Source organism: Dendrobates tinctorius, unplaced genomic scaffold (genome assembly GCF_039654945.1).
Source record: "Dendrobates tinctorius isolate UK_male_01 unplaced genomic scaffold, ASM3965494v1 ptg000241l, whole genome shotgun sequence".
NCBI classification, from domain to species: Eukaryota; Metazoa; Chordata; class Amphibia; order Anura; family Dendrobatidae; genus Dendrobates; species Dendrobates tinctorius.
Window position 1 is genome coordinate 1,854,741 of NW_027361908.1, and position 23,300 is coordinate 1,878,040.

The 23,300-nt window shown below is 49.2% G+C and overlaps 1 protein-coding gene across 2 annotated transcripts in view; it reads right to left on the reverse strand.

Annotated features, from left to right (window-relative positions):
- KDM3B (lysine demethylase 3B) overlaps nucleotides 1–23,300 on the reverse strand; it is a 131,515-nt gene that overhangs the window by 49,014 nt on the left and 59,201 nt on the right. Inside the window, exons 9-13 of one of the 2 annotated variants that reach the window (XM_073556900.1) lie at nucleotides 18,790–18,991; nucleotides 12,617–12,831; nucleotides 11,719–11,871; nucleotides 11,262–11,375; nucleotides 1,888–2,015 (exon numbers count right to left, since the gene is read on the reverse strand). In XM_073556900.1, coding sequence (XP_073413001.1) covers nucleotides 1,888–2,015; nucleotides 11,262–11,375; nucleotides 11,719–11,871; nucleotides 12,617–12,831; nucleotides 18,790–18,991 — 812 coding nt within the window. Of the gene's footprint in view, nucleotides 1–1,887; nucleotides 2,016–11,261; nucleotides 11,376–11,718; nucleotides 11,875–12,616; nucleotides 12,832–18,789; nucleotides 18,992–23,300 lie in introns of both variants that reach the window. The other variant, XM_073556899.1, reaches the window with a different exon arrangement.

Below are 23,300 nucleotides of genomic sequence, written 5' to 3' on the forward strand. Positions count from 1 at the left end.
ATTGCAATATAGAGTACAAGTGACCAAACGATTGTACCCACACTTGGTAAACACTGCAAAGGGACAGAAAATCAAAATGCCTGAATTGTTTGATACCACCCTCTTTTACTTAAGGAAAAAAAACACAATAAAAAAAAAAATCATATGCACACCAGATTGGCATCAATAAAAAGTCGGCTCATCACACAAGCCCTCGTTCAGCTTCATCAATGCTAAAATAGCCATGTTCTAGGTCTCTGAAAAAAAGCATGACGACGCAAAAAAAAAATATATATTTTATTTTTACAAAACTTGGAATTTTTTTTATTCCTCCTATAAAAAGCAAAAAAAAAAAATTGATAAAAGTTTGCTACTGCGGTCACCACACTTACCTAGAGAATCACGTTTCCAGGTTATTTGTACCACAGAATGAACATCGTCATAACAAAACCCAGAGAACACAAGAGTGGAACTGTAGTGATGACCGAGTGTGCTCGTTACTCGAGTTTTCCGAGCATGCTCTGGTGATCTCCGAGTATTTGGATGTGCGCGGAGATTTATTTTTTGTCGACGCAGCTGCATGATTTGCGGCTGCTAGACAACCTGAATACATGAGGGGATTGTCTGTTTGTTAGAGAATTTCCACATGTATTCAGGCTGTCTAGCAGCCGCAAATCATGCAGCTACGTGGGAGGGGGTGGACACAACATAATTTACGAACACGCCCAAGATACTCGGAGTATCATGCTCAGAAAACTCAAGTAACGAGCAAACTCGCTCATCACTATGGAATTGCATTTTTTTCATCATTTTGTCCCACTTGGAATCTTTTTTGCTGTTAAATGGTTGTCGTTCAAAAATCCATCTTGCCATGCCGCAAAAAAACATGCAGCTACAGCTATGTTGACCGAAAACTAAAAAAGACCGCTATGTCGATGGAAAACTAAAAATGTTATGGCCCTTGGAAGGGAAGGAAAAAAATAAAAAACTAAAGAACAAAAAAAATGAACTGGATATTAAATGGTTAAAGGGAATCTGTCACCCTTTTTTTCCCCTATTAGCTGCCGGCATAGACATCGGGGGCTTATCTACAGCATTCTGTAATGCTGTAGATAAGCCTCCGATGCAACCTGAAAGAGAAGAAAAACACGTGATATTATACTCACCGAGGTGGGCAGTCTGGTCCGATGGGTGTTGCGGTCTGGTCCGGCACCTCCCTTCTTCATGCGATGACGTCCTCTTCTCCCGTCCTGTAATGGCTCTGGCGCAGCCGCATTGCTCTGCCCTGTTGAGGGCAGAGCAGAATTCTGCAGTGCGCAGGCCCCAGACCTCTCCCGACGCCTGCGCACTGCAGGACTCTGCTCTGCCCTCAACAGGGCAGAGCAGTGCGCCTGCGCCGGAGCCATTACAGGACGGGAGAAGAGGACGTCATCGCATGGAGGGAGGCGCCGGACGGGATGGCGACACCCATCGGACCGGACCGCCCACCTCCGTGAGTATAATATAACATGTTTTTCTTCTCTTTCAGGTTACATCGGAGGCTTATCTACAGCATTACAGAATGCTGTAGATAAGCCCCCGATGTCTATGCCGGCAGGTGAAAGGCCAAAAAAAAAGGGTGACTGATTCCCTTTAAAGCACCTTAATTCTATGTGTTCTATTATCAGGCACTGTACTGTACACATTCTGCACCCCAGGTTTTCTACCTGTACAAGACTAAACACTCACCCTGATCCAACATGCTAGTGTACAACATCATCTATGTCTTGTGCTAAACGCACTTGCTGCAGTCACTGAATACTTTATAGCTTATATAGGAATCCAAAAACTACTATCCAAAAGAAGCAAACATCCTTATTAGTATATCTGGAAATACACACAATATAACATGGGGAATGTGAGGAGTACCTGGGACATGCCGTTTGTGACTGCCGGTCTTAACACAGTTTTATTGTTTCTGTTAATACATGGACAGTTGGCCTTGATTCCCCATTTTCCTCTTGCTGCGTGCACCAAATCCCCAATGCTGTAAAGGGCTGTAAATAAAATACATATCAAGCACTGAACAAAGAAAAATATGGACTTCTTTAAATCACATCTGGAATCAGGGGCTGGCATTTACATACCCCGCTACAATTTTAGGCTATGTTCACACGTTGCATTTTTTCAGCTTTTTTTATGCAAATTTTCACTTTTTACAGTACCAGCTATGTCTATTTGATTTAATAAATTTCATGCACACAACTTCTTTCAGCGTATTTGACCCATTGAAAGCAATGGGTGGTGCAAAAAGCGAAGGTTTCAAGTTTTTCTGCGTTTTTGGTGCTAAAACCTGATGAATTAGAATCAGGTTTTTTTTTGCACTAAACTTTATCAGCATGTACAAGAGACAACTGTACCCTGAAAAAAGCAGGAAAAAAAATGCATAACAGCCACAGCAAAACACACAATAAAAACAAAGAAAAACCTGCTTTTTTGCAGTACGATTCTTACTGCCAGGAGAGCAGGTTTTGCCTACAGGAAAAATAAAAAATGCAACTTGTAAACATAGCCTTATGGTTCATAAAGAACAATGCAAATGGAAAAAAATTTATTCACCTACCCTGCTTGGAATACTTTGCATTTGTAAGGGTTCTCATGGCCATTTACCAGTAATATATTATATTTTGTGTTTATACCAACATACTGGCAGGCCCATTACCTCTGGTCTCGATTGTTTTTTCCATTTTGTTACTCCTTAGATCTTCCATTTTCAGCAACTGGCATTGAGTTGCAAATAAACTGGATATCAAATTTATTTAATCTTTTTCGGCCCTTAACTTGTGCTATTATCTGCTCCCTCAAAATTGGACACTTCCATGAATTACATTATCTGCTCAGATACTTACCTTGATTATCCTTTTTATATGAGTGGCTTAGCTTAAGATTTCAATTCAGATTTGGAATTATTCATGGGCAAATCCTATACTTGCACAATCATCTGCACCTATCAGGACCTTTGTGTCCATATTTTGGACTATATATCTTCTATTCAATTTTGATGAGCATTCATAGCATGTGCAAGTGTAGGACCATTAATAATAATACTTTTATATCCCTGGGCCAAAATAACTGTTCCTTTTCACTTTGGATGCTCCAGCACAGTGTGGAATACTATACATGTTGGCGCTTATACAGTTAGGTTCATATATATTTGGACAGAGACAACATTTTTCTAATTTTGGTTCTAGACATTACCACAATCAATTTTAAACAAAACAATTCAGATGCAGTTGAAGATCAGACTTTCAGCTTTCATTTGAGGGTATCCACATTAAAATTGGATGAAGGGTTTAGGAGGTTCAGCTCCTTAACATGTGCCACCCTGTTTTTAAAGGGACTAAAAGTAATTGGACAATTAGCTCCAAGGCTATTTCATGGACAGGTGTGGACAATCCCTTTGTTATGTCATTCTCAATTAAGCAAATAAAAGGCCTGGAGTTGATTTGAGGTGTGGTGCTTGCATTTGGAAGGTTTTGCTGTGAAGGAAACAAGCGGTCAAAGGAGCTCTCCGTGCAGGTGAAACAAGCCATCCTTAAGCTGCAAAAACAGAAAAAAAAACATCCGAGAAATTGCTACAACATTAGGAGTGGCAAAATCTACAGTTTGGTACATCCTGAGAAAGAAAGCAAGCACTGGTGAACTCATCAATGCAAAAAGACCTGGGTGCCCACGGAAGACAACAGTGGTGGATGATCGCAGAATAGTCTCCATGGTGAAGAGAAACCCCTTCACAACAGCCAACCAAGTGAACAACACTCTCCAGGAGGTAGGCATATCAATATCCAAATCTACCATAAAGAGAAGACTGCATGAAAGTAAATACAGAGGGTTCACTGCACGGTGCAAGCCACTCATAAGCATCAAGAATAAAAAGGCTAGACTGGACATTGCTAAAAAAAACATCAAAAAAAGCCAGCACAGTTCTTGAAGAACATTCTTTGGACAGATGAAACCAAGATCAACCCCTACCAGAATGATGGAAAGAGAAAAGTATGGCGAAGGCGTGGTACAGCTCATGATCCAAAGCATACCACATCATCTGTAAAACACGGCGGAGGCAATGTGACGGCATGGGCATGTATGGCTGCCAGTGGCACAGGGTCACTAGTGTTTATTGATGATGTAGCAGAGGACAGAAGCCAAATTGCCGCCAAACTGATTGGTCGTCGTTTCATACTACAGATGGACAATGACCCAAAACATAAAGCCAAAGCAACACAGGAGGTTATTAAAGCAAAGAAGTGAAATATTCTTGAATGGCCAAGTCAGTCACCTGATCTCAACCCAACTGAGCATGCATTTCACTTGTTAAAGACTAAACTTCAGACAGAAAGGCCCACGAACAAACAGCAACTGAAAACCACCGCAGTGAAGGCCTGGCAGAGCATCAAAAAGGAGGAAACAGCATCTGGTGATGTCCATGAGTTCAAGACTTCAGGCAGTCATTGCCAACAACAGGATTTTTGGGTTGCTTACCTTAAAATCTGTTTCTCGGAGCCTTCATTGGGGGACACAGAGACCATGGGTGTATGCTGCTGCCACTAGGAGGCTGACACTATGAACAAAAAAAGGTTAGCTCCTCCTCCGCAGTGTACACCCCACCGACCGGCAGGAAATTCCTCAGTTAGTGAGAAAGCAGTAGTAGAAGTAACAGAATGGATTGAAAAGCAGAACAGACAACTCAACCGTAAATAACCAACAAACATAAGAACAGGAGTTGTAGAACATGGGAGGGTGCTGTGTCCTCCCAATGAAGGCTCCGAGAAACAGATTTTACGGTAAGCAACCCAAAAATCCTGTTTTCGCTATCGCTTCATTGGGGGACACAGAGACCATGGGACGTCCCAAAGCAGTCCCTGGAGGGAGAACAAACTTCCATCAGGCCAGCGGACTCACCACCGCTGCCTGCAGGATCCTTCTACCTAGGCTGGCATCCGCCGAAGCGTAGGTGTGGACTTTGTAGAATTTCACAAACGTGTGAACCGATGACCAGGTTGCAGCTTTGCAAAGCTGCAGCGCGGAAGCTCTGTGGCGCACCGCCCAGGAGGCACCCACTGCCCGGGTAGAGTGAGCTCTAATTCCCGGAGGGGCCAATCGACGTTTGACCCGGTAGGCCTCCAAAATTGCCGATTTGATCCAGCGAGCAATAGTAGCTTTGGAGGCCGGCTGACCTTTCCACGCCCCATCTGGAATGATGACGAGAGTCTGTCTTCCGCAAAGGAGTCGTCCTAGCTAGGTAGACCTTCATCGTCCTGACCAAGTCCGGCTTGTTCAAGGAGCGCTCCCGAGGGTGAGCTGGACCCGGACAAAAGGACGGGAGAACAATATCCTCATTCAGGTGGAAATTGAACACCACTTTAGGAAGGAAAGAGGGCGGAGGCCGCAGAACTACCTTGTCCTGGTGGAGTACCAAGAAAGGAGAGCGGCAAGAGAGGGCCGCCAATTCCGACACGCGCCGGATGGAGGTGATGGCTACTAGGAAGGCTACTTTCAATGAAAGGAGAGATAGGGAAACTTCCCTGAGAGGTTCAAAGGTAGGACCTTGCAGAACCTCGAGAACCAGATTAAGATCCCAAGGATCTACGGGCGCTCGGTACGGAGGAGCCGTATGAGCCACTCCTTGAAGGAAGGTTTTGACCTGAAGACGGGAGGCCAATGTCTTCTGAAATAAAATGGACAGTGCCGAAACTTGACCTTTTAAAGAGCTGAGGGCAACGCCTGCATCAAGCCCTACCTGAAGAAACGCCAGGACAGAAGGGAGCGAAAAACGCATAGGCGGAATGTTGTTGGCCTCGCACCAAGTGAAATAGGCCTTCCAAGTACGGTAATAAATTTTGGAAGACGATGGCTTTCTGGCCCGGATCATGGTATGAATAACTCGATCCGAAAAGCCTGATCGTTTCAAAACCTCGTTCTCAACAGCCACGCCGTTAAATTGAGCGGCCGAGAATTGGGGTGGCAAATCGGACCTTGAGACAGCAGATCTGCCCTGTCTGGAAGCTTCCAGGGGGTGTCCGCGAGAAGGTTGACGATGTCCGCGAACCAAGACCTTCTGGGCCAATTCGGGGCGATGAGGATGACTGGAATTCCTTCCGCCTTGATTTTCTTCAACAGCCTGGGAATAAGAGGCAGGGGAGGGAAGAGGTTGGGGAGCTCGAACTGCGACTAAGGAATGGCCAGAGCGTCGGTGCCCACTGCGAGAGGATCTCGAACCCTGGATACAAACTGTGGGACTTTCCTGTTGAGGCGAGAAGCTAGATGATCTACGTCCGGGGTTCCCCAATGACGGCAAAGCTGAAGAAATACCTCCGGATGTAGGGACCACTCTCCCGCCGCGAGACCCTTGCAGCTGAGAAAATCGGCGGCCCAGTTGTCCACGCCGGGAATGTGCACCGCGGATATTGCCGGGACTGAAACCTCTGCCCAATGAAGAATCTTGGACACTTCTGCCAGGGCTGAGACACTCCGTGTCCCCCCCTGGCGGTTGACATATGCCACCGCTGTGGCATTCTCTGTCTGAATCCGGATAGGCAGGCCCCTGAGAAGTGTCTCCCAGTGAACGAGAGACAGATAAATCGCTCGTATCTCGAGGACGTTGATCGGCAGGGGTGACTCCTGAGTCGACCATCGACCCTGAACAGTGTGATTGCGGAACACTGCCCCCCAGCCGAGGAGGCTGGCATCCGTTGTCACAATCTGCCAGTGAATGGGAAGGAATGACCGTCCTAGGGAGATGAGCGGAGACGTCAGCCACCAATTGAGGGACTGCTTGACCCGTATGAAGGACGAAATGGGCGATCCAGGGAAAGAACAGACCTGTTCCACCGAGACAGGATGGCGTGTTGGAGAGGTCTGGAGTGAAATTGTGCAAAGGGAACCGCCTCTGTCGCCGCCACCATCTTTCCCAGGAGTTTCATGGTTGTCCGGAGAGATGGAAGTCGCATGATCTGCAGCGATCGTACATCCCGCTGCAGGAAGCCAATCTTCTCTTGTGGGAGAAAAACTCTCGATCGACGAGTGTCGAACAATAGACCCAGAAACACAAGACATTGTGTCGGAACAAGCCAGGACTTCTTTTTGTTGATGAGCCACCCGAATTTGGACAGGGTGTCGAGGGCGATGGTAAGATTTTGGCAAGCTTGATGAAAGGATGGAGCTTTGATCAGAATGTTGTCGAGGTACGGAAAAAGAACGAGACCTCTGATTCTCAACAAGGCCATCAACGCCGCCATGATCTTTGTAAATACTCTGGGTGCGGTGGCGAGACCGAACGGCAGTGCAACGAACTGGTAATGTTCCTGGCGAATCACGAAACGCAGGAATTTCTGATGCCCGGAGAATATGGGAACATGTAGATAGGCATCTTGAATGTCTGTTGAACACATGAACTCCTGCGTCTCCATGGAAGCGATTACCGACCAGAGACTCCATTCGGAAATGACGCAGTCGGACTGTCTTGTTGAGTAACTTGAGGTCCAAGATGGGGCGAACTGTACCGCCTTTTTTCGGTACCACAAACAGGTTTGAGTAAAAGCCTGTGAACCGTTCTGACTCGGGGACGGGCACGATCACTCCGGAAGTGAGGAGAGAGGCGATGGACGCATAGAACCCCGGAACTAAGGCAGGATCTTTTGGAGGTTGGGACTCGAAGAAACGATCCCGGGGACGAGAAATGAACTCCATCTTGTATCCTGATGATACCACCTCCCTGACCCAAGCGTCCTCTACTGAGGCAAGCCAGCCGTCTCTGAAGAAAAGACGTCGACCTCCCAATTGGGAAGGACTCTCGGGGGTTCGTTGATAGTCATGCTGATGTGGACTGTCCAGATCTGGATCTGGAGGATCTGCCCTGGGAGTGAGATCGCCAGGAGGGAGTGGGTCTGAAAGACACCTTTTTCCTATCCTGGCGTGCCTTCGGTCTCTGTTGGTTAGAAAAGTTGTCTGCTGTATTGAAGCGGCGGAAAGTCCGAAAGGGCCGAAACTGACGTCTTAGCGGAGGTCTGCGAGGTTTGGACTGAGGGAGGAGAGAACTCGTGCCTCCAGTGGCGTCCTTAATAATCTAGTCCAGCTGAGATCCGAAGAGACGCGCTCCCTGAAAAGGCAGATTGGTAAGGGACTTTTTTGAAGACAAATCCGCCTGCCAAGTCTTGAGTCAAATTGTACGTCAGATTGCCACCACGTTGCTTGACGCCTGAACTGCGCAAGATGCGGCATCCAAGGAGGCAGAGAGTAGATAATCCCCTGCATGGGAGATCTGGTTAGCCAGTTCAGCCAATTGCTCTGGTTGGGCCTTATCTAGGATGTCCTTGCGGAGATCCTCTGCCCAAGTGGCTATGGCCTTCGCATCGCTGCAGCCGCTTCGAATGTTGACTTTGCTAAAGATTCTATAATTCTATCATTAGAATCCTTTAGTGACGCCACACCTGAAATCGGGAGGACCGTGTTGTTAGAAAGTCTGGACACGGGTGTGTCTACTGAGGGGGAAGCAGACCAGTTGTCGGTGAGCTCTTTGGCAAACGGGTACAGCACGCCGAGGCGCTTCCCTCTTTGAAAGTGCCTGGCTGGATTTTCTCTTTGCCTGGTAAGGATCTTGCCAAACTCAGAGTGGGAGGCGAAGACCCTGGAAAGTGTTTCTGCCCGTCTGAACGAAACCTCCTGTTCTGAGGATTTCGCAGGGGAGTCTGAGATTTCGAAGGTGTGGTTAATCGCAGCAATGAGGTTCTGTACCGTAACCTTCATGTCCGCGTCCTGGTCCGAATCCAGCTCTAAAATCTCTTCGGATGACACATCCGAGAACGCTTCACCTGGCTCGGGTGAGGAGGCACGGGAGGGCGACTGCTGGGAAGGACTGTGTGGGGATGTGAGGTCAGGAGAGGATCCCGGCCGGAGATCCTGTCTGGGCCTTTTGCGGCTTCTGCTGGCTGGCTCAGATCGAATGTCTTGCGACCTTGCTGGACCCTGCAGAAGTGTCCCGGGGCAACTTATCAAGAACGACTACTAGGGACTGAGACACCCTGGTGAGGTCTGCCACAGATTGTGAAAGAGATGAGGCCCAACCAGAAATGGGGGGTTCGCTTTCACGTGGCGCAATAGATGGCTCCTGGACAGGGTCATGCTGAATGGGATTGCTGTAGTCCAGGCAGAGGGAAGTAGGCTGACCTGAGGGAAGTTTGCGATTGCAAGAAGAGCATGAGAAGAACTGGACTAGAGTGCCCGTGGGGGCCGGCGGACGGCCACGCTCAGCCTTAGAGTTAGGCATAACGAAGGAAGAAAAGAAGAACCCTGAAGAGATGACGGAAGGTTGGGGGACAGAAAGGCAGAGGAGGGTGTCAATCTGCAGTTGCAGAACTACTCACGGTCCGGTGTCCCCAAAGCGATGTACCAGGCTCGTGAAAATTGCAGGGCCCCAGCAGGGGGTAACAGACATCCGCTTTTCGTCTCTGGCTGACAGGCTGCAAAGATGGCGGCAGCCTGAGGTGAAGGAAAAAGTGCGGGTCAGGAGGGAGAAGAAGTAACTAAAGGAAACCGCCCCCCCCCTACCCAGCCACAGGTCACGAGAGGCGGTGGGAGGGCCTAGGAACGGGCGGGAGCGCAGCTGGCCTATGTGAGTGAACGGGGGGCGTGGTCGCGACGGGCGCGAAGGCCCAAAATGAAGCCGGGGACTAAATTTGAGACGGCGGCCGCCTGTCAGCACGGGGCGGCGCGGAAGTATCGCAACGCTGCCGCGGCCACCCACAAAGCTGGGTGGCACATGTTAAGGAGCTGAAACTCCTAAACCCTTCATCCAATTTTAATGTGGATACCCTTAAATGAAAGCTGAAAGTCTGAACTTCAACTGCACCTGAATTGTTTTGTTTAAAATTCATTGTGGTAATGTCTAGAACCAAAATTAGAAAAATGTTGTCTCTGTCCAAATATATATGGACCTAACTTTATGTATAGCCTACGTTTTGACTGTAGGAGCCTATACTACTATTGCATGTGGAGGCATATATCTTCTTAGCCTGTGCATCTGACATGGTATGTTTACATCAGCATCTCTCACTAATCGGTGTTAACTCGACGTATGACTACGTGGTTGTGATTCCCTGATGGATTTCTGCGCATATTCGCTTATTACATCTCTTACTCCAGTAAGCTGCTCATTGATATATGTTTCTTCTGTGCCAGCGTACTCTAGAGCCACTTCGTTCCTATGGGAACCTGTAACGCTGCTTTTCACGCATGCGCGTTCTATCTGTTGCTATGCCTCTATGGTTACGTTGCGTCAGACGTACACACTTCCGCCTTGGTCATCACCGATACTCCTGGTAAGCTTCACAGCTGCTCTTACTTGCTGCAATTATTTTTGTATATTCATACATGGGTACTTGGGAGCTGGATCACTGTCCCCTGAGGAAGCCACTTTCAGTGGTGACACGTGTTGGGAATTCTCTCAGCCCTCATCTTGTGACTCCTTTATTTAGGCAGGACCATGCGTTTGAACATTTTCCGTGAGGAATCCATTTTTTATACATCTTGATCTTTACTATCTGCACTACATTATTGAATGGGTGCTCCCAGTTTGTGAGGTCTTTATATCTGATGCACGTTGATCTCTCCCCCCCCCCCCGTATTCCTCACTATCTGCTTGCACTACACTATTGAGTGGGTGCTCCCAGTGTTTCATACATTGATATGTGTGCACATCTCCATGTTTTCATGGTGTTTGGTTATTTGCATTTATTGTGCAGTTTTCCATGTGACTCTTGGTTTGCTTCACCTCCGAGGGTGCACACTTGCAACATTCCATACACCCCGCTAGGGGAAGGTCCGGATAGTTGGCTGTACACCATTTAGGTCCTTGTTTGATTTTCTTTTAAATACCTCCTTGTATAATCCCTTATGAATTGTGTAAACTGTTTTTTCTAGTACACTCTACACAAATCAGTATGACGTCGAATTTTTGATTATACTCCTCGGTGTGCTGACCATATAGATATAATAATAATCATAATAATAATAATAATATATCTATATTTGAATGTGTACCAACTTGCGTATCATGTCACTCGCTGTGGCTCTATTGAGGGCTATGTGTACATTACTCGTATCATTTTATGACTTTTAAAGGTTTTTATGTGTTTCCAGTTTTTTGGAGTACAAAATAAAATATTAGCGTATTTTAGGTGATCCCTGTTTATATGGCTTTTTTCTTTTTTTTAACTTTTGATGAAAAGAAAAAAATAGCTTACGCTTACCTGTGCCAGGGATAATCTGAGTTGGCATCAGGTTCTCAGGTTCATGTGACTGTCCTTTAGCACATTTTATCCAAGCAAACACCTCCTCATCACCTGGTTCATCTTCTGCAATAACTAGTAGAAAACAACACGTCCATTTACATGAGAAATCATCAAGATTCCATTTACAGTGAATCCTATTTGAGAAAAGAACCCAAAATTGCATTGAAAAAAGGTCTTTACAGTGGGTGATTTTCTCAATGAAGAATACAAAATACATTATTAAGTGAGGAATTATACTCTGGATAAGGGAGCTGATCTTTTGGGAATGATATATAATCCCACAAGTCTAAAATTGCGGGGTGTTGTCTATTACTGTCCAACTTTTGCTCGACACTTTGCAATTTCTAGTAGAGTTTTGATGCAATAATAGCTTTATGAGCATGCCTTCACTCAGAGGATACACAGAAATCCTTACCTCTCAGCTGTCTGCTCTTTCTGAGCCGATAACAATCCAGGCAGACACAAAATCCGCACTTGCGACAAACCCAGTGAATATTGAAGAGCGTGGTCTCACACACATCGCACATCTCCCTCACACCTCTGACCGCTCGCTTCCAAGCAACCTTTTCTGCTGAGAAAATAAAATATTTAAATAACAACCCAAGATTCTTGTGCCATCCAAGCATGGATAATAACCCTTGTCATACTGCAGCCTATGGATCACCATGCTTTATATGTTACAGTAAGGCCTGTTTCACACATCCATTTGTCACCATCAGTCAAAATCCGCCGTTTTGCAAAAAAAACGGATCCGCCATTTTTCTTGGCGGATCCGTTTTTTCCCCCATTGACTTGCATTATCGGCGGATTTTGACTGACGGTCGTCCGTTGCATCCGTATTTCTGCGGATCCGCCAAAATTTTGGCGTCCACTGACATCTCCAAACGGACAATGAAACGTTTTTTTTGTAGCCGGATCTGCATTTTTGCCTTTTGCGACACAATTAACCCTAAATCCAATCTGGCTGCTGGAGAATCTCTCTCTCTCTGCCTGACGATGTCCCGGCTCTCCGCTGTCATCTCGTCCCGCGATATCCCAGCTCTCCTCTGCTACATTGGCGGTATTTTTTTTTTTTCAGCGCGGCTCCTTTAACTTTCCCAGATCGGCGGATCCCGGCGCACCAACGGTCCGGTGGCTCCCGTTGGTATTTCGACGCCTACGGATCCGTTCTCCGCCATTTTGGCGGATTACAACTGACAAGAAAAACGTAAGTGTGAAACAGGCCTAACACGCAGTGAGGAGAGCCATGGAATCTAAAGATCTTAGATATGGTACAGGTCCCAGCAAAGTGTAGAAAGAACACAAAAACTTACGTTGTGGCTCCACCATCATCATGGCTTCTTTCTCTGACATAACTAACTGACAGAACTGATCTCCCACGTTAGCAAGAATATATTTGGAAGTCTCCAGGTCAATGCCTTCCGCTGGAACTGGATTAGGAATCCATAAACGCATGGCTTCAGAATCACTCTGCTGGGGACTCAAAAAGCCTTCTACACGAAGTATTCCTTTCCTGGTAAATACCAGCCTGAAATGCAATGATAGTAACGTTAAATAAATGCATTGTTAGAAAATTAAGCACTGTTTAAAGAGGACCGGTTATTAGATTTCACAATACAAAGTGCATGACCTATTAAAGGGCTTGTCCAGGGAAAGCAGGCTATCATGTATCCATAAAAATAGGTATTAGACCTACCGGTAATGATGTTTCCAGGAGTCCATCCTGACAGCACCATGGAGGACGTCGTCCTCCTCCTTACAGGGACAGGAAAGCACACGAGAGGTTAAAAGGCCATGTCCCACCCCCTTTCCCTCAGTGATTTGACAAGTACCACAAGGTGGATGATGCTAGTAACGGTTTAATGAAACAATCATATTACAGCATATGACATAACATAATACAACATAGTATAACATAACAGGGAGGGAACTACCCGTGCTGTCAGGATGGACTCCTGGAAACATCATTACCGGTAGGTCTAATACCTATTTTCCAGGACGTCCATCTGACAGCACCATGGAGAGTACCAAAGCACCTCCTCAGGGTGGGATTACTGCCTGGAGAACTTTTCTCCCAAATGCGGTTTGTTGGCCAGCTAACACATCTAGTTTGTAGTGTTTGCAGAATGTATTAAGACTAGCCCAGGTTGCCGCTCGACAAATTTGATCAACTGACGCCCCCGCCCGCTCGGCCCATGAGGCCGATACCGCCCTCGTAGAGTGGGCTTTTAAGGAATCAGGCGGGCTGGCGCCTTCAGCCTGGTAGGCGTCCGAGATTACTGAGGTAATCCAACGCGCGATGGACGCCTTAGAGGCCTTCTTCCCTTTATTCCTACCTCCAAAGAGAACGAACAGGTTCGGGTCGACACGCCAACTATTGGTGGCCTCTAGGTATTCTATAACTGCGCGCCTCACGTCTAGCGAGTGGAGCCGCCGCTCCTTCTCATTTCGGGGATTATCGCAGAAAGAGGGTAACACTACCTCCTGGTTCAGATTTCTTGTAGAGGCTACCTTCGGGGTAAATGCCGGGTCTAACCTTAGGATTATACTATCCTCTCTTATCTGGAGGTATGGATCCTTAGTGGATAGGGCCTGGATCTCCCCTATTCTTTTGGCCGTGGTAATGGCTACTAGAAAGGCCGTTTTACGAGTGAGAGCAGGGATGGCTATCTTCTCACTAAGGGCGAAAGTGTCCGAGCAGAGGAACCGAAGTACCAGGCCCAGGTCCCATGGCGGGGTGAGCTGCCTAATCGTGGGGCGCAGGCGCTGTGTGGCTTTTATAAACCTTATCACCCAGGGATGTGCAGCTAACTGATAATCGAAGAAGGCGCTCAAAGCTGAAACCTGGACTTTTAGAGTGCTGGGCTTGAGGCCTTTATTAAAACCTGCCTGCAGGAACCCTAGTATGTTAGGGAGATCAGGGGTGCCTGCCACGAGCTCGGACCTGCCACCCTCCAGACAGAATCTTTTCCATATCTTCCGATAAATTGCCGACGTCACCGGCTTCCTGCTGGCCTGTAGGGTGGATATGACCTGCTCCGACAATCCTTTTGCCTTCAGGATGTCCCTCTCAGGATCCAAGCCGATAAATGGAGTCTTGCTGGGTCCGGGTGGTGGATCGGGCCCTGGTGGATGATGTTCTCCCACAAGGGCAGCTCGACTGGATCTTCTACTGCCATGGCTCCCAGAAGGGAAAACCAGCATCTCCTCGGCCAGTATGGCACTATCAATATCACTCTTGCGTGGTCCTCGCGTATCTTTCTGAGCACTGCCGGTATGAGGGCTAGTGGTGGGAACGCATAAGAGAGGGATTCTCCCCAAGTCTGACTCAGGGCGTCTACGCCTTCTGGATGGTCCATCGGATTTAGGGAGTAGAATCTGGGAACCTTCGAGTTCTTCCGGCTTGCGAAGAGATCTATACTGGGGTTCCCCCAGCGCTGACAAAGCTGGTCGAAGATCTCTACGTTCAATTCCCACTCTGTCGGGTGGATCTGTTGTCTGCTCAGGTAGTCTGCCACTTCGTTTTGGGAACCCTCTAGATGTACCGCGGTCACGGATCGAACTGTCCGTTCTGCCCACGTGAATATCTTTTCCGCCAGAGCCTGTAGTGGTTGATGTCTGGTTCCTCCTTGGTGTTTCAGGAATGCCACTGTCGTTGTATTGTCGGATAAAATGCGAACATGACGACTCTTTAGTACCGACCGGTTTCTCCGCAACGCTTCCCAGACCGCGAAGAGTTCCTTGAAATTGGAGGATCTGGCCTTGATGCTTGCTGGCCACTTCCCCTGGAAGATCTTCCCTTCTATGTGGGCTCCCCATCCCCACGCACTTGCGTCTGTGGTGACTACCACGTATGGAGAGGTTGTCCAATGCACGCCCACCTGAAGGTTCCTGGCCTGTAACCACCAGCGAAGGGACTCCTTTACTCGTCCTGAGAGCCTTAGGGGTTTGTCTAGCGACGCCTGACTCCTGTCCCACCTCGCGAGAATCTCTCTTTGTAACAACCGCGAGTGGAATTGGGCCCAACGGACACACTGGATGCAGGCCGTCATGAGGCCCAGGACCTCCATTGCTTCCCTTATGGAGCATTGACGCTTCAACAGGCCTCTGGTTCTGGCCTGAATGGACTTCTGCTTCTGCTCGGGTAGCCAGGATATTCTGTCGGCTGAGTCTAGGAGGACTCCCAGGAATACCTTTCTGGTGTCTGGTGTGAGGTCCGACTTCTCCCAGTTGATCACCCAGCCCAGGAACTCCATCACAGTAGTTGTTCGGATCCTGTCTCGGATGAGCGCTTCTTTGGATCTTGCCACCAGTAAGAAGTCGTCCAGGTACGGCACAATCACAATACCCTGATCTCTCAGGTAGGCCACCACCTCTACCACCAGCTTTGTAAAGATCCTGGGAGCTGAGGCCAGCCCGAATGGAAGACCCTGGAACTGGAAATGGCAGGTCCGGGCTGGTGAACTGATCGCGAACCTTAGTAGGCCTTGGGATGAGGGATGAATAGGAACCTGATAGTATGCCTTTTTTAGGTCTAGGGTGCACATAACTGCGTCCCTGTCTATCAGAGGAATTGCGGATCGGATTGATTCCATCCGGAACCTCCTGTATCTGACCCAAGCATTTAGTGGCTTCAGGTTTATGATGGTGCGGGCCTCGCCGGATTTCTTTGTGATTGCAAACAGGGACGAGTAGTGCCCTTTCCCTCTTTCTGACGGTGAAACTGGTATTATGACCCCTGAGTCTAACATGTCCTGAAGATCCGACCACATTGCGGAGTCCTCCTGGACGACAGTGGGGGCAATATATCTGTCGGGGGGAGGAGAATAGAGCTCTATCCTGTAACCTTCCCTGATGGTTCTGAGGACCCACTGATTGTTGGTGACTCGTGACCAGTTTGCTGCAAAGTGGCGAAGTCTCCCCCCAATGCCTATGGCGTCATTGTCTCCTCGATCTAGATGTCGATGCAAATGGGGGACCTCTGTTCCTCCCACTTTGGCTGAAGGAGCCTTTGTAGGAGCTTCTATTAGACCTCGCCCGGCCCCTAAACTCTGACTGTCCTCTGAAGAAGGAGCCTCTCCGAAAGGACTGGGACCGCCTGGGCTTTTCTTCCGGGAATCCCTTATTCTTATCGGACACCAGCTCAAGGATATTATCCAGGGCTGGACCAAACACCCTCAGACCCGAGAAAGGGATGGCACATAACTTTGCTTTAGAAGGGTTATCCCCCGACCAGGATCTAAGCCAGACTGCTCTCCGGGCCGCATTAGAGAGGGAGCTGTTTCTGGCTGCAAACCTAACTGATTCCGCCGACGTATCCGACAGGAACGCCGTGGCTGATTTCAAGAGAGGAAGAGATGCTAGTATCTCTGACCTCGGGGTCTTGTTGGTTAGGTGTTCCTCCAACTGCCCCAACCACAGGAACATAGACCTAGCCACCGAGGTGGCTGCTATGTTGGCTCTAATCAGGGCCGCCGACGTCTCCCATGCTCTTTTTAACAAGACGTCCGCCTTTCTATCCATCGGGTCTCGAAGACCGGATGAGTCCTCGGCTGGGATAGCCGAATTCTTAGTAACCTTGGCGACTGGGACGTCGATCTTAGGGACTTCTTCCCACGCCCGAGTTTCCTCGGGATCGAAGGGCAGTCTATTTTTAAAGTCTCGGGAGAGTGTCAACCGACGCTCTGCTTCTTTCCACTCCTCCAGGATCATTGCTTTGATGTGCTCGCTTACAGGGAACACCACCTGTTTGCGGGACACCAGTCCTCCAAACATTAAGTCCTGTCTGGACTGTGGCTTAGGGACTTCTTCCATCTGCATGGTAATTCTGACCGTGTGTACCAGCTCGTCCATATCCTCCAGTCTGAATAGGTACTTTCTGTTCTGCTCCTGACTATCCCCCAGGATCTCGCCTTCTTCCTCCTGATCTGAGTCCCGGAAATCGGATTCCTCGCTAGGGCTCGCCTCTGATACTGGGACTGGTTCCCACCTCGGACGCTTGCGACTTGGCCCAGGGCTGGGGGATCGACGCTGGGTTGTAGAGGCCTGAATCTCTTCCCTTATCAGCGACCTCATTTCGGAAAGTAGAGATGGCTGTTCCTCGCCTATGACCCTGGAGGTACAGGGACCGCATAGGGTCTTGCTATAGGTGTCTGGCAGCTTTACTCTGCACACCGGACATCTGACTGATTTGGAGGTGGCTTTCGCCGGGTCCTTCCCCGAGGGGGACTCTGCCGGGGTTCCCTTTTCCTGATAACATAAGGGGCACCTCATCAGATCTGGGCTGTGGGGACGGGTGGGGAGGGTGGTCTGCGCTATGCGCACTTACCCCTCCACCAGATGCAGTGTTGCCTTCCATCCCCTGGCGTCCGATGCAGTCACACAGCCTGGAACGACCTGTGACGACTCTGGAGAACGCTTTGGTCCAGGAGCGCGCGCGCCCTGGATTTGAAACCGGCGTCTGACGTCACCGGATGTGACGCTGGTAAGCCGCGCCTCCACTTCCTGCCGGGCATCTGCGCGCGACCGCGCTCGGCGCGTGCAGGGAGCCGCCTCCCCGCCTGCTATGGCGCTCCGGCCTCCAATGCCCAGCCGTCGGCGTCGTCCTGCGGGTACTCGGCCCGCCGCGGCCGATTGCGCCCACTTCTGTCGGTGCCCGCACGGCCAGCCGCCTGCGGGGAGCCGACCCGTCCTGGAGCCGAGAGCCCCCCCACCGGGAGGAACGGCTCCCTCCAGGAGCGTCGTCCTGCTCCTGGCCTTTGGAGCCGAGGGATTCCCCACCGGGAAGTTTCGGCCCCGGGACCTCTTGACAGGGGAAGGATTGGACCGGCCGCACGATCCCCTGGGCCCCTCCGGTAAGCTCTCGCGTGTCCCTCCGTGCAGGGACAGGAAAAACACTGAGGGAAAGGGGGTGGGACATGGCCTTTTAACCTCTCGTGTGCTTTCCTGTCCCTGTAAGGAGGAGGAGGACGTCCTCCATGGTGCTGTCAGGTGGACGTCCTGGAAATAGGTGATAACTTATTGATCAGTGGAGGTCTGACTACAGAGACTTGCATTCATACCTGTTAGGCCCCATCCAAACTGCATTCTTCGCTACGTACAGTGGTCCCGACGGAGATTATGTCCGAACTCCCCGCAAAACGGGTTTCGGGCATATGTACCGATGGGGCCATTGACTATAATGGTGTAGACTGAGTCACCATGTTCTGTGTTGTGTATCATTTTCAGGAGTATATGCCTACTGGATGTGGACACCCAGACATGGTAGAAAACAGTGTGATTGTATCAAAATGGCAGTACTCAGACAAGCAAGTGACGTATGGCTGGAATCAGAGTCTCAGTCCCTACATCATGTTGCTCTCAGATTACATAACAGAACACTGGTGATAGATTCCCTTTAAAGTCATGATCCCCCACTGTGCATAATAAAACCTGGAGCTGAATGCCTACATTGCTGGGAACACAAACACTTAGAATAAAGCTATACCTGCGGAAGTGGAAAAATCTGCACGCCACAGTGGAATCATCCTGATCTGGCTCTTTGAATTTCCGATACCGTTCTAATCTGCACTCCCGACATTTATGTAAATGTGGTGCCACATTGATACAGGATCCATCCTGAAGAAAAGGTTCTCCTGACTGCTTCAGTTTTCTTACTTTACTCACATCTTTCAGCACAGACTGTCCAACTGCAATAAAACAAAGAAATTGTTCATGAAATCACCCAAACTTCCTGAGCAGAACATTATCTGGTTGTGAAAAAGTCATTTGATATTGTACTATGCCAGATTAGAAACACTGGATTGTATCCACGTACAATCTAATCAAGAAGGAAAACCATTGCTCCGGAGCTCTATAATACAGACCTGGAGGAGCTGCTCCAATGCCATGTGCTTCAGAAACCCAAGAAAAATACAAAGGAAGCATTTGGTATGAACAGCACACACCATAGCCAGGGCTGCTGACATCCTTCAATGGTCGACCTGTGTTTTGCTCCAAATAAACAATCGACCTTCAACACTATTTTCTTCCCGCCGCTAATTTCGATTTCATGAAAGTCAGCAGAAAAAGGAGACCTCTCCCAGCAACAATAGTACATTTGCCAAGTGTGTACGGAGAGAGCTCAAGAACTGTGCACGTTATATACAGGGCAGATGTCGGCAGTAATACGTTGCCGACATCTGTCTAACAGTGATTGGCACTGACAGCAGCAGCATTTAAAGGGAAACTGTCAGCAGGATTGTGCACAGTTTCCTACAGACAGTGTCAGGTCAGCACCATTATACTGTTTAAAATGATACTTTGGTTGATGAAATCTGTCTTGTGCTTGTTTAATCTTTAATTTCACTTTTTAGTTAATGATATGCCAGTGCCCCAGGGCTGGCATGGAGGGGGGTTCTTTAGGTGGTGCTCTGCTTAGGTATTCATAATGTAGACTGCTGACAGGTCACTGATCCCTCACTGACCTGCCCCCTAGTTTACATAATGAATATCTGTACATACTGAAAAAAAACAAAACAAAACCCTTCTGCAGGCAGGTACCAGCCATGGCACCTGCTCTGCAGCATAATTACATGCTTAATGTGTAGTTACTACATGTGGTTGTGTTTTCTTTATCGCCTTATTGGGGGACACAGATTACCATGGGTGTATGCTGCTGCTGCTGCTAGGAGGCTGACACTATGCAAAACAATAAAAATTAGCTCCTCCCCGGCAGTATACACCCACCGACAGGCACCAAGCACCCCAGTTTGTGCTTAGTGTCTGTAGGAGGCAGACCGGGATCTCCCCAGATCCGCAGTTAAATCCATTTTTTCTTTTACGTTTTAGATCGAACATTTTAATCTTTTCTCTTTTATTTTTCAGGTTTTTCCGTCAGGAAACAGGGTATAGTTATCACCCTGATTTCCTATATCATGCGGCTGAGCGAGCAGTGTGGTGTCACCCACATCGCAACTCTCAGTACCGCAGGCAGAACTTTTTCCCTATCACCTTCCGGTGATAAGGGTTGCGGACAGGTGGCTGGTCCTTGCCGAATCCCCCTCCTCACCCCTTTCTCGGGACATGGCTGAGAGGAAGACTGCGATCGCAGGAGGTTCAAGCCGTCTTCTGCAGGATGAGGGTACAGAGGACCCCCCCCAGCGGCCTGCCTGTTCTCCGTGGGCCCCTGTGGTCATCCTCTTCAGGGACGTCAGGTAAGTGCCTGTACGTTCCCTCCGGCCCCGCATAACCTTCCGTGAAAGGGAGAAGTTGGACCTTGGTGATTACAGGTCCACAGTTATTTGAATCTCCCGCCCTCTCTGCCTGCCGCGCGCCCTCACAGCCGCTTGCGTCTCGCCCTCCTCCCGCACTAGTCAGGGAGACACTGGGGTTCCCCCCCTCCACTCACCACAGCAGCGTCACAAGCAGCAGGGCCACTGTCAGTTCGGCACGTTATGTCGGCGTTTCATTCACAATTGCTAGGCATGGGGCTGCGGTGTCTTCCCTTCACTTTCACTCAGCGTGCTTCCTGCTCCCTTCCTGAGCGCGCTCTTTTCAGCGCGCCTTTTCTAGCCCATCACAGGGCTCCTTTTCTTTTGATATGCCAGCCTCCCCCTTCGGCCATGCCCTCTCCATCGCTGTTAGCCAGTCACGGCGCAGCCGCTAAGCTCCGCCCCCAGCCTCCAGCACAAGGATTTCCTAGATTTTCACTCCTTCTGTGTTGCTTGGCTTCGGCGTTTTCTGCTGCTTGCCAGAATCTCGGTAGGCTCTGCTCTGAGGCAAAGATTAGCTCTCCTCCGCAGTTCTTCCATAATTCCTGTGGCCATTCAGTGCAGTGTGTACCTATGCCCAACCCTTCAGGGGATCTCTGCTTCAGGCCCACCGTTACCTATTACGCCTGTGCGCGCTGTAAAAAGAAGTGGGCATCGGGTCGGTTGTCCCCATTCTGCCCCCCCTGCAGTCCTTCAAATATGTCAGCATCTCAGGAGCGCACAGAGTCCCAGGCTGAGAACACTCTCCCTTCCCCCCTCCCCCCGGAGTGGGCCGTTGTAATGTCTCAGTCAGTATCTGACTTGACAAAAGTATCTCAGTCGCTGGTCCAGGTCTTAGAACGATTACCTCAGCTATCTACAGCCACCTGTGCCCCGACCGCCTCTCAGGGTGAGTCGTCCGCACCTGACCGCGACCTTCAGAGAGACAGACAGGGCAGGAGTTCTAGGAAGCGGGCTCTGTCTACTTCGTCCTCTAGCTCGCAGGGCCCTTCTGCTTCTCCCAGGTTTCCTTCTCCTTCCTCGGATGACAACCTTCAGTCAGGCGATGACTCTCAATCGGAAGCTAGTTCAGAAGGGAACAGCGTGTCTAAAACACGGGACATGGTCGATATAGCTGAAATAAGACTCTTCCAAACACTTAAAATTAAGCAGGATAAGACTCCCCCTCAGGAGTGCTCTGTTCTCCTTAAACGAGCAAGACCTCCATCTCGAACCTTTCCCAATCACAAAGATTTCGATTCTACCTTATCCAAACACTGGGAGCGCCCTGAGCAACATTTCTCAGGCCGCAAGTACATAGACGTACTGTACCCCTTTGACGCAGACCTGCTCACAAAGTGGTCCAAGGCTCCTGAGGTGGATCCTCCAGTTTCCCGGATAGCCTCAAAAACGGTGCTTTCTCTGCCAGATGGGGCATCGCTTAAAGATCCTACTGGCAGATTGAATCTCTGGCTAAGTCTATCTTTGAGGCATCCGGCGCCTCTCTCTGCCCTATTTTCGCATCCGCCTGGGTGGCGAAAGTCATTTCCGCTTGGGCAAAAATTCTTCGCAGGGGCATTTCAGCGTCAGCTCCTCAAGACGAGTTGGCGGATCTTGCAGATCAGGTTAACCATGCGGGAAAATACCTTTTGGCCGCCTCCTTGGACGCGGCCGGCTGCGTAGCAAGGGCTAACAGCAACATAGTAGCTGTACGCCGAGTCCTCTGGCTAAAGTCATGGAACGCGGACACTACTTCAAAAAAGTCGCTTACCAATCTGCCATTCCATGGCTCTAGACTCTTTGGAGCCAAGCTGGATCAGATAATTTCCGATGCCACTGGTGGTAAAAGCACTTCTCTTCCCCAGTCTCGACCGAAACGTTTTTTCAACAGAAAGGGTTTTCGACCATTCAGGCCCTTTCGTCCCTTCTCTGCCACGGAGAGATCTGCTCAACAAGATCGGCCGCCCTCCACCAGGGAGCGGGATCAGAGGAAACCTTCCTACAAACTTGCTCCTCGCTGGAGATCTAGAGGACAATACTCCAGATCTTCAGGCGCCAATTCCGGCAGATTTTCTTCTAAGTGACGGGTCACCCCCACCTGGAATTTCTTCCAGGGTGGGAGGCAGACTTTCCTTTTTCGTGGATGCTTGGCTGTCAGTTGTCGTGACGCTTGGGTCAGAGAAATCGTCGCATCCGGATACAAGATCGAATTTGCTTCCCCCCCGAACAGACGTTTTTTCCAGTCTCGGCCTCCGCGACAGCGGTCCCAGACTCCGGGTTTTCTGCAAGCCATTTCCTCCCTTCTTTCCGCAGGAGTTATTGTTCCCGTTCCCTCAAACGAATGGTTTTCCGGGTTCTACTCCAATCTATTTGTAGTCCCCAAGAAAGACGGCTCCCTTCGTCCAATTCTGGACCTCAAATTGCTTAATCGCCACGAGAAGATTCTTCATTTCAAAATGGAGTCTCTTCGGTCGGTGATTGCTTCCATGGAACCCGGGGAATTCCTCTGCTCGGTGGACATTCGGGATGCCTATCTGCACATTCCGGTTTGTGTGCAACATCAGAAGTATCTTCGATTTGCGATTCAGGGAGACCACTTTCAGTTCACGGCTCTTCCTTTCGGCCTAGCTTCATCGCCCCGTGTTTTCACGAAGGTGATGTCGACCGTCATGGCCATCCTTCGCTCCAGAGGGATCCTCATCATCCCTTATCTGGACGATCTTTTGATCAAGGGATCGTCTCGCCAGGACTGTCTCCAGAGTCTTCA